We start from the raw sequence: 16,684 nt of genomic DNA, 5'->3' as shown, positions 1-16,684 counted from the left end.
CAACTAGGGTTTGCAAACATACAGCAGTTCAAAAACAAACATTTAGCAATTTTATTCCTTACTTATTCCTCTTTTTAACATCATTGACCATTTGGTGCATTACAGTTCTTAAAGGCACCATCTTTCAGAATACTAGACTTGTGGCTAATGCCATAACATTTAAAGGTACAGTCTTTCAGGATAATAAATTCATGGCTACTATCATAACATTGAAAGCACCATCTTTCAGAATAATAGACTCATGGCTACTGTCAAAACATTTAAAGGCACCGTCTTTTAGAATAATAGTCTCATGGCTACTGTCATAACTTTAAAAATATATATGACATTGAGTGAGCCAGCCTTTAGACTTTTATAGGTTTTAGTTTTGTTGATGAGTTAAAAACAAAGATTCTCTGCTTTTTGCCCTCAGGTTAAGAGGAACTAGTTTTCAAACTTCAAAGATCTTTTTTGTTTGAACCGACTGTATGAAAAACTTTAATTATCTTGGAAACATCTTCATTTTGTAATTTTATCTTTTAAACATTTGTTATAGTATTGATATAAGAATAAGAAATAGTTTTACTTTGACTTGGTTTGGTGCAAATCTCAATTAGAGACTTATACATACACAGAATACTGGTATATGAAATCTAAAAAGGTTTTAGAGAAAATAAGAGGAACAAAGATAGCTGATATTAAAGACTTTATCCACTGATTACTTATTTGTTGTGGTTGACAAGGAGAGTGTATCTAGTTTTTTGGATGGACCAATGCCCACAACCCCCACCACTCACCCACTTGAAGGTCTGTCATTGAGTAGTGGAGTGGTTTCGATTCCCCATTTGTACGTGACAAGGAGTCTGGTTTCCCCCCACTGTTAAAGACCCCTACGTGCTAGCAAATTATTGAAATAAAATTGAACCATATGTTAGTCCTGAAATGACCTAGTTTGTGTTGAGTAGATGTTAAACCCCCATTTCTCTTTCTCCTCACCCACCTGGTATTGTATCTTTATACTAATCGTTAATCACTCGCCTTTTATAAGATTGGCCGAAAAAGTTCCCCAGGATTTTCCAGCATGGTTTTTTCCCTTGTCAGTAGTGTAGGACAGAGGTCAGAAGACCTGGCAAGGAACAGCATCTAGTCATGCAAATTTGGCCAAAAACTGAGGTTCTGTATGCCAATTTGCGCGCATGTAAAAGAACCCATGACAGTTGGGATTTAATTGCTGTGTGGGAAAAAAATGTCCCTCATAGCTTGACAGATGTTTTTTTTCAATGTTGTTTGAATAGAAGATTATTTGGGCCAGATATTCCAGACGGTGATTTCATCCCAGACTGGTTAATGTTTGGAGAAATTTGACCGGATTATTTAGCTCAACAATTATTTGATATTTTAGTTTTTTGCTGTTATTGAAAATTCAAGTATAGTTTTAAAGTTATTTATAGAATGATATAACAAACAACATTTTCACACCGATGAGATGGCGTTGTATTTTTTAGTAGCTACTGGGATGGGAACACAAAGATTATTTAGTATGATTTATGTATTGTTTATATTTTATTATAATGATGACTTTTCTGGTTAGAATATTAAACATCTATACAGGTCTATAGTGGTACTGGGTAATTAAAATTGTTATATAATGTATTAGATTGCCCCAAGGTGAGACAACCCTGATAATAGCAAGATAAATCAGTAGGGGGCAGCATCTGTTTTCAATAATCCGGATACACCTATTAAAATTTTGCTTCTAGTTTGTTAAATTTGCATAAGTTCTATGGTCAAGGGTTGTCTGCGATATCATCATCGGTGGAAGAGGATGTTAAACGTGAAGAAGAATGGTGGGGGGTTCTCGTGTCAGTCATGTGTGCACCAGCCTTCACTGACTGGCAGTGAAATTGACCGGCTGTAGAACATACCTGTCAGTCAATTTACGAACTATAAAATTAGATTTTCAAAGACTTTAACCTTATGAAACAATGAATAAAGTTATAGTTTTGTGTTAAAACTTAATGATAATGCTAAAGAAATATCTTGCTAATGTGAGTTTAAAAAAATATGTGAAATATTGTCTTCTTTTTTGTTGAAATTTGGACATTTAGTTTAGCCTTTCTGATGGTATGGAAAACCGAGGTCCTGTGTACACATTAGTGTGCACAAGAGTAGGCTGTGGTGCTGCTGTTAGGCAAAATTTCCTTCATAGCACACTGTATGGCATATGCCTGTTTTCATTAGCCAAGTCGGAGCAGAAAAGTAGGATGTTAAACCCCATTTCATTTCATTTCATTGAAGTTTTTTCAGTGATAGTTGTCAGCCTTAATAGGACCCCTACGATTGTTTACTTACTAATTTGTTATATTTCAGAGGGTTATGGTTTGACAGTCTTTATGGTAATCTGTTGAAAGTTGATGCTTTTGGAAATATCCTTGTGTGTGTACATGGATTCTGTTTTCTCCGTGGGTAAGTAAAATATACTTCATTGTATACTATTGTATATAGAAGAATTATTGCATGTTAGAATTTTAACCTCTACAAATACTGAGTTTAATGGCCTATTTTTACTGACTGACTTTATATTAAACAACCAAATGTTAAAAAAAAATTATTTTGTAAAGTTGTCTAGAAATGAAAGAAAAAAAGATTTTTAAGACGTCAAAATTTCATATTTTGCATACACTGAACATATAAATAAAGATATCATAAAGCGATCCATTGTGCTGATATCTCCATTATTACAGACAGTACACCTTGATGTAAGTGAAACTCATCAAATCAGAACCATAACAAAACTTTCCTGTTTTAGTGATTTTCTAAAGATAAAACAATGTTGTTGAAAACAAACTGTAATATAAGAATTTGAACCGATAGAAAGACCATCTCGTATTGGGCATCAACAGGTACATTTTACGAGTAAAGTTTACAACTACTGGAGAAAATGTGTTCTAGCATTATATGTTTTTACATTTTCAACATACATTTCGTTATATTATTAGTGAAGTCATCTGTGATACAATATTTCATTGAGCCAAAATTTCACATTACCTACTTGACCAACACGAGTACAATTTGAGTACTTTTCTGAAATTATATTATTCAAGAACTTTTTGATTTAAACATCATAGAAATAAAAAAAGTGACCTAGCGCTACATGTTTTAATTAAAGTTTTCAATTTATATCTCATTGTATTATTCGTGAAGTCATGTCTCAATGTGATACATTATTTCATTGAGCCAAAGTTACACATTGCACTACTTGATTAACATCAGAACAATTTGAGTACATTTCTAAAAGGGGGAGAGGGTTGGATGGTCTAGTGGTTTAACACGTGAGCATGAAATCTTACGATCTGTCTTTGAGTCAAGTGGTGTGGTTTCAATTCCCCACTTGTATGTGCCAAGGACTGAGGTTGCCTGCCCAACCTCGTGGACTTTTCCCCAGGTCCTCCAGTTTCGTCTCACTGCTAAAGACCCTATGCGCTATCAAATTATTGAAATAAAAAAATTAAACCATACTTTTTTAGCTCTGAAATGACCTACACATAACAGAAAGGTTTGAGAGAGAATCATGGTTTTTTTTAAATAATGTATGATTTTACTAAAATTAAGTTAAACTCTGTGAAAACTCTGGGTCTGTGTCTTTTATATATATTTGTTAATCTTATTAGTGGAAATGCTCGGACAAAATTTAGGGCTAAAATTTTTGCTTTAAAATCTATATAGTCTCTATATTTCATAACAAGTGTTTCTTTTATTCAAAATAAATGTTTCCCTTGAATTATTATTTTGACATTTATACATAATTAGATTCCATTCTTGGTAATAAAATGGCTTTGATTGTGCCAAAAGTCATACAAATATGAGTGATGGAGAAGCTGTATTTGCTTAGTGAAGTACCGGACAATGCATCCTTTCTGTTGAGTCTCAGTAACTGGAGACCTGACATTTTGAGGTAATTAGGGGCCAGCCAACTAGTCCCGTTCAAATGCTATTTTCTGAACAAACATTTCAGTGTCGATTTTTGTAAAAACGTTTCCTTTAGTTATTGTATTGAAATGGCGACACTTTGATTGGTCAAATAAACTTACCTATATGATATGGTTTGTGTAGGAATTCCCTGTTGAAGTAAAACAATTTTACTGGTGGTAATCTCTTCTTAGTTTATAATTTGGTATTTATTATTAATATATATAATACATGTAAATACAAATTCTTCTTTGTGTTTCCCGTTCTCAAAATCATCTGATCAGTGTTAAAATGAGCAATAGAAGACGACAATAACTCTCGTAAAGTACTGAAGAAGGACAAACCAGTCGGAAACGTCTACCAATAAATTTTTTTATCACTACAGTAGGAGTTCGTCTATCTTCTCTGGTTATAGGGGTTGCTTCTCTACTTATTTGATCAGTGTTAAAATGTTATTTATTGAAGAGAGATAATTGTCGAGGTTAAAATCATACATGGGTTACAGATATAAAATAAAATGAAGACAGACTTTTGGATACAGTGTGCTATGAGAGAAATTTTGCCCGGACAAGGGATCTTTTACTTACACATGTACACAGGACCTTGATTTTTTTAGCCATTCGAGCAACTATGTGTTGTCCATTGTCAGGCACTATGACCTACTTTAATATCGATTTCCATTTGTCAAGGGTTCTTTTACATGCATGTGTGCACAGGACCTCGATTTTCGTTCCATGCAAATGACTGCGTTGTCATTTTCCAGGCCCTCTGTCCTGCACCACTGACAAGGAGGAGCCACACCTGAAAACCCCAATGAATATTGTCGTCCAACACTGGGATCAAACTCGTGACCCCCAGGTTAGCGAGCCAAACAAATATAAAAACATATTTAAAATATGTAATAATTGTTAGGTTGCATAATCTGACAGAAATCTGCCTGTACTGACAATATTTGTGGTATATAGGGTGGAGGTGGTTGAACATAAAAAACTTAGCACCAGTACTTAAAGAAATGAAAAGAAAATGAGGTTTAATGTCCTATTTGTCTACACCAACTGGGCTAATGAAGACTGGTAAATAATACTGAAGATGCAGCTCATTCAATGGCAGAGCAGTTTATTCATTAACATTTTACATCAAGCAGCAAAGAAAATAAACATTATTATTTGATAAAAAAATGCAAAATACATTATTTACAATAATGATTCATTTCTGTGCATGTTGAATATATTATTTAATATTTAATAAATCATATTTCAGAGAGCAAAAGGGTTAAAAAAAAAATCATCAAATAAGTTTGATTTAAGACTTGAATCAGGAAACATATGGTCTTTTTTTTTATTTATTTATTTATTCATTTTAAATATATAAAAGAATTCCCTTGCAAATTAATTTGTACTTTTTCAACTTTACAAAACTATAAATAATATCTGAAGAATAATAAATCTATTTAAGAGGTATGTTTCTTTTTCGCAATTCTCTTTTGAAAGATGTAAAGTGCAGTTGTCTAATAAATAATACAGTTATTTTGTATCAATTTTTAAACGCTCACATTGAAATGCTCACTGAGATTGAAATTTGTTGCCACTGCTGTCAGTCTGTCATCCCCCATTGCTCATGGATGCTTAAGAGGGTAAAATTACCACACGATTCACAATCCTTGATCACTTTGGAACATGTGGACATTCTAAAAGTTTCCATTAGATGGATTTGAAATCTATATATGAAAATCCTGTTTAATTTCAACTAGTTCTGATAACTTGAACAGCCAAAGTTATTTTCTGATTAGGGGGGTTGGATGGCCGAATGTGCACGCTGTATCATAAGCCCTGTCATTGAGTCAACTGGCGTGGTTTCGAATCCCTGGTTGTACGTGACAAGGAATAGGGTTGCTTGTCCAACCTCGTGGGTTTTCTCTGGGTCCTCTGGTTTCCTCTCACTGCTAAAGACCCCTAGGCGCTAGCGAATTATTGAAATAAAATCAAACCATATGTTAGTCCCGAAATGACCTAGTTTGTGTCGAGTGGATGTTAAACCCCATTTCTGTCTCTCTTATCTTCTGATTACTGGTACATGTTTTCTGTAATAAATGTTAGCACTAGGTAGGAATCACTAATAGTCAATCAAATTTTAATTATTTCTGATAATTTCTTAATGGGTTGTTACTTTGATCAGTTTTTACTTTTAGTTTTTTGTAAATGCTTCCATTACCTACAAATATAATTCAATAAAGATTAGGTGTACATGTCATTGCCTGGGTCAAATTCTCCTCTATTGTATTGCACACATGATCATTGAAAAAATATCTTATGTTTCAAAATACCCAAATTATAGTCTTTTGTGAATTTCAGGCCAGGAAATAATGCATCTATTATGATGCAGACATTTTCAGGCACAAATTATTGATAATAATATATGTGCTGCGCAAAGTTCAAAATGTCCAGTACTAGTTCAGTGGTGCCAGAGAGTTTGTCAGATAAAATTGTAATTTCCAGGCCTGCTCAATTCTTAAAAGGATACCGTCGCACTTTTATGTTACAAATTTATTAGAGCTTTAATTAAAAGTTCAATTTTCAACAAAATTTGCAAATCTCTAATATGAACTAAAGGTCTTCAAGTAAAATAGGACATAATTTGTGCACACATCTGATCTTTCCATGACCCTTAACGTAAACTTAGACAGTGTCTGAATATTATAATTCTATTTTGAACTATTACAGTGGTAAATTAAGACAAAGATTGTGAAGATAACGTTTAAAAATCTGTTTCATGGTTGTTGAAAACAGACTAAATATTTCATAATTATAGAATAACTTCTGAAGATATTTCAAGCTTCAACTAGTTTATAACGGTACATAAACCATCATTTGACGGAAGCCATTTGAAAATAAAAACGAGAGTGAACCCTTATATTTTAGCATACAGGAAGCTTACAGCTCATTTAAAACGTGAAGATTACCTCATTAAGAGAAACACTGTAATAATCACTGTACATTTACTTCTCAAGTATTTCTGACACTTTTATTTACAAGTTTTTTTGTGGTACTTCTGACAAACATTGGTTCTAAATTAAGTAAATTATTCTAAATGTTAAGTATAATAACTGTAGACAATTTAAATTTGCATTATTTAAGATTTAGATAAAGGGGTGGCCACTCTTGATATAATAGTTCAAATGCAGATAATGAAAAGTGAATATATTGAAAAATTCAGTCAAATTACCTTATTCAGAGCAAAGTTATGAATGTTTGAAGTTTTGAAAAAGAATTGCCTAAATTGGGTTTGCTAATTGACAGTTTAATTTAAGCCCAGTGCCACCTATAAATTTACTAAATTCTTTTGATGGGACTCTTTTTAATCCTATTTAATCAAAGTTGGGAGATTTTGATTTGTTTCCTTAATAATGTTAAATCATCAATTTGACCATATTTTAACATGGATTAAATCATGCAAAAATGAGATATTATCCTGAAAATGAAAATAAGAATCAATGCTTTTAAAAGTTTAGATGTAAATTTTATAGAAGTCTTAAAGAAATACATACGACCACCCAGAAATATCATTTGATAAGATTGATTCTGAAGATAAAACTGAAACAAAAGAAAAATATCTATTAATATAAGAAATAATAAATATTATTCTAGAGCAACTCGAGTAGTATTCTGTTTGTATGGAACTTTAAAGATTTGGGAAATCATGCCTTAACAATTTGATCAGAATAGAAGTAAATCTCAATTTTTCTGCAGGTATTATTTATCCCTATTTACCATCATCACTTTTCTTTATTCCAATAAAATAGTTATTTTAAGCTTTGAATTTCTTCTGGTGATGTGGATTTTGTTTTCTTTGTTGAAATCATAAACTGTTTCCTTTGGCATGAAATCTTTCTTTTACTCTTTTTATCAAATGTTTGTCTTGAAAAGTATTCCTAAGTGAACAGAATTTTTATTTGACAAAAAAAAATTAGTATTCTGGTAGCCAAGTTCCAAGTACATGCAAGGGAGGTTATCTTTCTAGGTGGTCATCACAGACATAGGCTGAATGATCCAGCCTTTGATATGTTGCATGCCAGTGACTAAAGTCAATAATGGCAGTTATATATCAGCCAAGTTTGATGCACATGAATAATAAATATTTAAACCATTCCATATTTCTTTGTTGCACCTACATAATTAATCAATCTTTTACAATTGTTTTACCAACCTTGAAATTCTTCAAATGTTTAGGAAGCAAAACCTATTTGGAAATGAGAGTCATTCTGACATGAAAATGTTTTTTAAAACATCATCTACCTACATCATCTGTTCTGTAAGGTTATATATCTTCCCCAATGTCTTTATCTATTGTTCTATCTATTGTGTGGATTGTAAGAAATGGTTGTTTATGTAAACAATAGAATAGGTTATTGATATACCTGCAACCATGTAGGTACAAGATAATCATGTCCTTGATTTTCCCTTGAAATAAATCTGAAGTCTACAAGGTTTTGTGTTAAAATTTTTTGTTCCAGACCAATTTCCATTATTCTAAAATGAAATAAAAATAAATATATGGTATAACAATTACTTAGCTTTTATTATAGAAACGGCTCAGAGTATTCTCTAATCTCTAGTCTTTATCAGCTAAATGAATTATACTGTTGCTCTTTTAGGAAGGGGTGTGAAACTAACAATGTTTAAGAGTTCTGAATTTAAATTTTATAATTTATGATGTATTTGGAATGAAAGGGAGAGAGAAAGAGAGAGAAATGGAGTTTAACGTCCACTCGACACAAACTAAGTCATTTTGGGACTAACATATGGTTTAATTTTATTTCAATAATTCGCTCGCGCGTAGGGGTCTTTAGCAGTGGGATGAAACCGGAGGGCCTGGAGAAAACCCACGAGGCTGGACAGGCGACCCAACTCCTTGTCACGTACAACCGGGGATTCGAAACCATGCCAGTTGACTCAATGACAGGCCTTATGATACAGCACGCACGTGCTAACCATTGGACCATCCAACACCCCAGGAATGAAAGGGAGTGTTGTGTGAGTTACACTTAACACTTAACTAAACTTCTTTATACCTGTAGTTATATTCCAGACCAATTTTGTGGTGACTAAGTGCTGGCAGAGAAAGTTCCTCAGAAGTTTCTGACTTGATTTCCCCTTGTCAGTCGAGTTTTTCAGATGGAACAAAAAAATGAGGACAAGTGTACATATTGGCATGCGGGTAAAAGAACCTGACACCGATATTTAACTCTTTACACTGGCTGCAAATACAGGAAAGAATTGATATCATCTACCAATGTGTTAATAACCCGGCACCCCCTTATATTTAACAGAATTTGGGGGGATTGGATGGCCAAATAGTATGTGCTTTATATCACGTAGTTGTACGTGACAAGGAGTAGGGTTACCTGTCTAACTGCATGGGTTTTCTCTGGGTCCTCTGGTTCCCTGCTAATTCTCAAGAACCTTTATGAGCAGGGCAATTAATGTGTCCAGTGGACATTAAATCCAATTTCTCTCTATATATTTAACTGAATTGAATTAAAATTATGATCCTTCCCAGAGATTATTGCTTATGTGATCCAATACAGTTGGTAACCCCAATGTGGATAATTAAAACATTTGATTCAAGAGGTTTTAGATTACATGCAGCATCAAAATGGAACAATCTTTAAAAGTGCTTCTTCTATTGAGTTTTTATCAATCCAGACATAAAACATACCTGTTTAAACCTTAAAGTTGCAGTTATATTTTTAAAATTTATTAAAATAAAGCCTTAAAATAGATGGTATCTATAAACAGTCCTACCTTGTTAAAGAATAATCTTATTAATCCTATAATGCACTATTGCCAGTTGAGAAATTGGCAAAAATATCATTTTCATCTTCAAATTCCAACGTTTGAAGATATCTACTCCATGGTGGAGAATAGAAAACAAGGGAGGTAATTGTGTTATTATTTCCGGTGTAAATGAGTTTTAAGTGTGAGAATGACACCTATAATCGTATAATAGTGAGTTGACAAACTATTGAGCAAATGACATAGAAATAATTATGTTTTGACTTTCTTAGAAAATATGAAATTGTAACTTTAAGAAAGAGGTTATTGGTTACCACAGTATTTTGTTTTAGGGGTTTCGGGATAGAGAGAGAAGTGGGGTTTAATGTCCCCTTAACACAAACTAGGTCATTTCGGCACTAACATATGGTTCAATTTTATTTCAATAATTCGCTTGTGCGTAGTGGTCTTTAGCAGTGGGAGGAAAGCGTAGGACCCAGAGAAAAGCCACGAGGCTGGACAGGGTACTCCTTGTCACGTACAACCGGGGTTTAGGGTTTGGGCAACTTTTTATCGGGACACTCTGGACAATAAACAAGCACAAGTTAATTGTAATTCATAGATATAGTATTTATGAAGTAACCTTTATTTGTAGACACTGTGGTTAATAAAATTTTGTGTAGAAAGTGCATAGAGCATACTTTAAGCATGGAATACAAGTGTTGACAATGGTATATCATTCTGTTGCAATTTTAAGAAGAGATGAACTTGACACGATTTAAGAGTTCAGAATTAAAATTTTACAATTTATGATGTTTTTGGAATTTAAAGGAGTGTTGTGTGAGGTACTTTATCTTTAATAAAGCTTACACTGCATTAAAACTTCTTTCAGACAAAACTTTTAAAAAGTGTTCTGAAAGTGGGAACAGAACTATATATAACATTTTTTTCAGTCTTCAACTTCAATGTATTTTCCAAGAACTCAACGATTTTCTCACGAAGGCATGATATAACTAATGGATGTCTATCAACAAGGTGTATTTTAAGATGTTGTAACAATGTAACACAATGTGCTGATTATTACTGTAGCAGATATTCTTCACACTTCGCCATACGTTTACAACTTTTACGATCAGCTTGAAAAACGATTCTGCCAGGTGCATTGACGTTAAAAGTTTTTTCTTATCCATGTATAATGTTGTAGTATGCATGTATTTACTAATACAAACAAACAACTAACTGTAAAACAATAAAATATGGTCTAAAAAACTCCTAAGCATACTGTTTTATTTGATATTCATTTTTTCAATCTTAGCAGAGCGTTTGCACTATCAGGGATATTTCAGTAATTTTGTGTAGGTTAAAACTAAAAATGAATACTACTGTGTAGGGGATTATTACAGAGTTGAAGCACCTTTAGAAGAGTTCTCTCACGATGGTGGTTCTTGAGAGGACTATAGTTGATTATTACAAGGTTGGAGGTTCTTTATTATGGCACAATGTTGGTGACTTACAAAATGATTACTATACAGTGGGTGACTCAAAAGATGAGTACTCCTGAGTTGATGGCTCTGAAGTTCATTATTCCAGAGTTGGAATTTGTATAGTACAGTAAGTTGGTGACTTGGAAACTGTTAGAAATAACAAGAGAACTGGGGGATCCTGAAGGCCAGTACTGGAACTGAAAAGGGATTTACTAGACTGATGCTATGAAGAAAGGATCTTCACAGTTGAAAGCTCTGTAGAATAGAACTAGGGTTGAGGCATTGAAGTAGGATAGTTAAGGTTTAGGAGAGTTGGTTGCTCTTAAAAAAAATGATAGAGAGGTAGATACACTGCCTCGGTACTTACAAGGTTGGAAGCTATGAATAAGATAACTGATGACTAAAAATTTAGTTACTGAAATATAATATGGATAATAGTTGAGATGAATGCTGGTCACTCCATGTTTTTTTCCTCTTCTGAAGTTTTCATTTGTAAAAAGTCATTCACTTTCAATCCCGTGTGAGATAGAGAGAGACCATACTTATTCTGACACTAGAAACTCAATGGTGACAGATTCAGAAAGCAAGCATTGAAAAGAAACATTAATAAAACATTTTTTTTTTTTTAAAATAAGATGGTGTCAGTAGGTCAGAAAATTATGTCACACTTTAAAGTCTGGTTTAAAATTTGTCATGTTTTCGTCTGATTTTTTTTTGAGAATGAATCTGATTTTTTAAACAGAAAATAATAAAACTGACAACTTAACCAGAGAATATGTTGTCACATTAACACAATCTCGTTGAATCAAATTACAAAAAAAGTTAGTCGATGAAGGACAAATCATTTCAACTCTGGTAGAATTTCCTAAAAACATCTGGAAGCAGAGGTAAACTTAGCATGTCAAAATTCAGAGAAACAATTATTCTTTCAATAAGAAACTTCTTGTCCCAGATGATGGATGTAGCATGAGTGTTCTAACATACTTTACTCCCTAGTCATTATCCAACTCTTGAAACCGTTAAAAGTTTCGTTGCTGTAATCATTAGATACATAGTAATTTAAACTAACACACAGTGACTTCACTATAATTAAGACTTCACAGCTTTTTAAGAAGTATAGACCACCTATTTAATATCATCATTACTGTAAAAATATTGTCATTTTCCCTATAGTATCACAACCATCTGTTAATAGTATGTTACAGTTTAGTACCAGTCACTTCATGAATATATCTTTCTTAAAGTAGCTAAGTCTCTAACTCAATATCATCCAAAGTCTTACATGTTGAAAACACGAATTATTTGTCAATTCAAATCAACATTGAGGTTGTCATCTTATTGGAAAAAGGTAGGCTTCTGATATCCAATATTTAAGACAAAATAAACATTTTACCATTGGTACACGAATCGTGTACCATAGTGCGTTTCAGAGTCATTTGTAACAAGTGACCAGAAAGAACGAGGCTAGACATATTCCACAACTCACGTCAAAAGGTGACGCCATCATAGATCGTACAGTTCTATGACGCCATGTGAGCATGCGCAATAGCCTGGAATAACCATGTATTTCGCTGGACATAACTGATTTGAAGTTAGATTCAAAACGGAAACAATTGAATGTATATACAATTATACAATTTGATTACATTATTATATCCGTTGCAACCCATTTGTGTCAATTTCTAGGTCCCAAATATTAGCGATTTAGCTCCTTTAAATATATGAAATGGGGGTTTATAGTGCTGGCTTGTTTATATCCTCTGCTGAATGATGCAAAATTTTAAATATTTTTTGAAGATACTGAATGGAATTGAACCATTTTGGGACTGATGTATTCATTTGAGAGATTAACAGCGCTGGCTTTTATATCGTCTACAGAGGATGCCGAATGATTCGAAATTTTAAATATATTATAGTTTTGCAAATACTGAATGGAACTGAACCATTCGTGGACTGATGTATTCATTTTAGAGATTTATTTTCATGATATTTTAGTTTGCACATGATTCAAAATCCCTCAAATTGATGATCATTGGCTTTAAAGATGAGTTGTTTTACATTTTGTTGAAATTTCACACCCAAAAACAGATGATGATCATTTATTTAGCCCTTACCATCAGTTGGTGTTGATAAACAGGTGATTACCCTTGACACCTGTGAAGCTGCCATGGGATGGGTTGGATGATGGCACTAATAGCCCGATCAGACGCTTAATTTGAACTGGTTTAAACACCCCGGGGATCGTTAAACCAGTTTAACGTAAGCGTCTGAATGCAAATGTGGGGCAAATAAACCAGTTTAAAAACCCCTGCTCGCGACCTGTCTTCGAGAAGGCTTTTTATTTTAAACTGGTTCATCTTAGCCGTCTGAACGGGTTGGTTTAAAAACCCCAGCTCCAGCTTGCTTCTAGCATGCGCAGTACGCAGTTAGTTACATTCCTGTGAAAATATTGGGGTCAGACAGTGCCAATGTTATCGAAAGCGTGCGAGAACCGAATAAAGAATATGAAGCTACCCATGCGCAGTTAACTCTAACCACCGACTGAAGAGGTCAGAATAGTTAAACTGGTTTGGCTTATAGTACGTGTGAACGCAACACGATGCTGTCTTAAAAACCCCAACGATTATGAACTGGTTTAAAAATAAGCGTCTGAACGGGCTATTAGATGTTCGTTCTGTCTTCCATAATTAAAACTTTTGGCCCATAATATGACAGCATGACTGGAACATATTTTGAAATGGCTTATATACAGGTCAGACGTATGTTTTTGAACCAGTTCAAAATCACTGGGGTTATAAGCCAAACCAGTTTAACTATCGTGATCTCTTCGATCAGAGGTTAGAGTTAACTGTGCATGGGTATCTTCATATTCTTTACTCGGTTCTCGCACACTTTCAATAACACTGGCACTGCATGACGCCACCACTTTACCAGGAATGTAACTTCTATGTACTGCGCATGTCCAAAGCGATCTGGAGCCGGCCAACCCGTTCAGACGGCTAGTCTAAAATAAAAAGCCTTTTCAAAGACAGGTCGCGATATCACATCGGTGGAAGCGGACGTAAAATACAACTAACTCATCATCACAGGTCGCGAGATGGAGCTTTTAAACTAATTTATTTGCCCCACACTTGCGTTCAGGTGACAAAGTTAAACTGGTTTAATGATCCCTGGGTTTTTAAACCAGTTCAACTTAAGCATCTGAACAGGCTATTGTATTAGATAAAAATTTATGGCAGCTTTGTGAGTAAGTGATTCACCCAGTAACCTGGACTGCTGGGTTTGACCCCTGTGTTGGCCGAGAAAGTCCCGGAGGATTGTTCAGCATTGTTTCCCCCTTGTCAGTGGTGCAAGACAGAGGGCCTGGCTAAAAACAGTATCTAGTCATTCTGGTGGGTGGTGGGATAAAAAATTGACAAAAAAATTGCTACTGATGTCTGGGCAAATATTTCTCTCATGGCACACTGCATGGAATATGTCCTCCTACATTACCACATTCATTCTACATTTATGAAATGAAACTTCACATGAATTGTCTTGCTCTCTACAAAAATGTTAATTCAACATATGACTACCAAATGTAGTCTGCAGGTTGAAAGAATGAAAGTAAAACATCTTTATAGTTTTAGCAGACAGATCAATGGTCGCCAGTTTTCTGATGACAGTGAGTTGATTAATGGTAGAACATTTGATTGTCAATCAGATTTATTAGGATTGTGTACTTTAGGTTGATAGTTAAGCCTTCTAGACACTTCCAAATTGAATCGAAACCGTTAACATGGGAAATATGACCACACAGTAATCAATGAGGATGTTTTTATATATTTTTTTAAAATAAAAACAGTTTATCCAACCCTTTTTAAGTGAAAATGACCTCATCCAAGAACCAGAATATAATATGGCCTTGTAAGTTCAGTTCTTGCACGTACAGATGCCATGTAACTTGAACTTTACAAACTTTTCGTAAAGGTGTGTTAAGGAAAACTAAATTAATTACAGAACCTGTAATTTGGCACTTGTACATGTCAGTCTGGCTTGAAATATCGGTTAAAGCCCCCTCCCTCTTTTTTTCTTTAATATGCTTTATCTCAATGTGTTAATTATTGAATATATATGATGAGAGCTGGTCTAACAGTAACACCTACTGTTCTAAGGTTCATGATAATATCAGTAGATGGTCGAGTTTATTTATTTAGGAAATTATTGTAAGAGATAAATGTGTTTGTTTATTTATAATAGTGATTGAGAAAGATAAACTAGTGTAGCCGCCATGTTTATTTACAGCGAGCTACCTGGTTTATTTAATCTTATAAATTATATAATCAACCCAGATTTATCGAATCACAGTTAGGAGATGCGCAGTGTGGAGTCAAGGATTTTCTTTGGGATTTTTTTGTGATATGGTTTGCTGTCTGGCTGTCAAATTCAAAAACTTAAAGATGCATTATGCAAAAGCTAAATCTATTAATCAGACATTTATTCACATGACAAGCTCATAACCAACTCTCTGGAATATTGGATGGTCATGATTTTTAATGGATTGAAACACGATTACCATTGTTCTGACAATAGTAGAAATGAAAAGCGAAACTATGCTGTTCTTATCAAAAATCCAAACACAGATAACTTTGCACAGAATAAAGTCATTTGACTGAAATTTTCAATATATTCCTTTTTCATTATCTTTTTAAACTATTATATGACAACTGTCAGCTCTTTATCCACATTTTGATAGGTGGTCTGAAGAAAAAAGTTCAAATTTGTTTGTAACATTAAATCATTAAGAGTCCCAACACTTAATCATCAGAAAGTCAATAAGATTAAAAGTTGCTATGCAAATGACTTAATTGGGGGAAAGTAAAGAATTGGTGTACTACAACATTCAACTTTATGTACTTTAGTTACTATAAAGAAACCTACTACTTTCATTTTGAAAGTTAATGTCATTCATCAACTCAGCCTGTGGCACACCATCCATCATTTGCCTAAAGCTAGTGTTTGTTTTTCTGTCATCTTGTATAAGACAACCAAAGAGACCAGATTCTGTTTCATCATCATGACTCTGATTTTATTTTCAAGGAAAACAACTTTTATGTTCATCTTGGTTTATGATCTTAATCCACTTGTGTAACATGTTTTCTTTAAACTGTGTGTGGTGGGGGAAGATTGTTGTAGATCCAAGATCAGTGATTACATGGTGCCATATCTTCCAAACAACAGGAAGTATGATTTCTATCAATGTATTATTATGTTGTTTCGCGTCTTCAAGGAGTTTACTTGTGCATACTTAAGCAAATAAAGAAAATAAACTGTTCTCTGAAGACAAGATTGAATCCACTGGGGTCCCTTTGATCTTTTGCGGAAAACATTACCTCGTTAATTAATATAAGGGCCAAAAAAAGCCTCTAGGATTTTCCCTGCACAAGATTTGACAAATGTGTATATGTTGGGTATGCAGATAAAGAAATGAAATGAAATGGG

General features: G+C 33.8%; 1 protein-coding gene across 1 annotated transcript in view; it reads left to right on the top strand.

Moving 5' to 3' along the window:
• LOC126815482 (cytosolic purine 5'-nucleotidase) overlaps positions 1-16,684 on the top strand; it is an 86,234-nt gene that overhangs the window by 26,090 nt on the left and 43,460 nt on the right. The window contains exon 5 of the mRNA XM_050541152.2: positions 2,350-2,445. Within this exon, the coding sequence (XP_050397109.1) occupies positions 2,350-2,445 (96 nt within the window). The remainder of the gene's footprint in view (positions 1-2,349; positions 2,446-16,684) is intronic.

This window comes from Patella vulgata, chromosome 3, assembly GCF_932274485.2.
Source record: "Patella vulgata chromosome 3, xgPatVulg1.2, whole genome shotgun sequence".
Lineage (NCBI taxonomy): Eukaryota > Metazoa > Mollusca > Gastropoda > Patellidae > Patella > Patella vulgata.
Note: the sequence above shows the minus strand (reverse complement) of the source record. Positions and strands in the feature narration are given on the sequence as shown.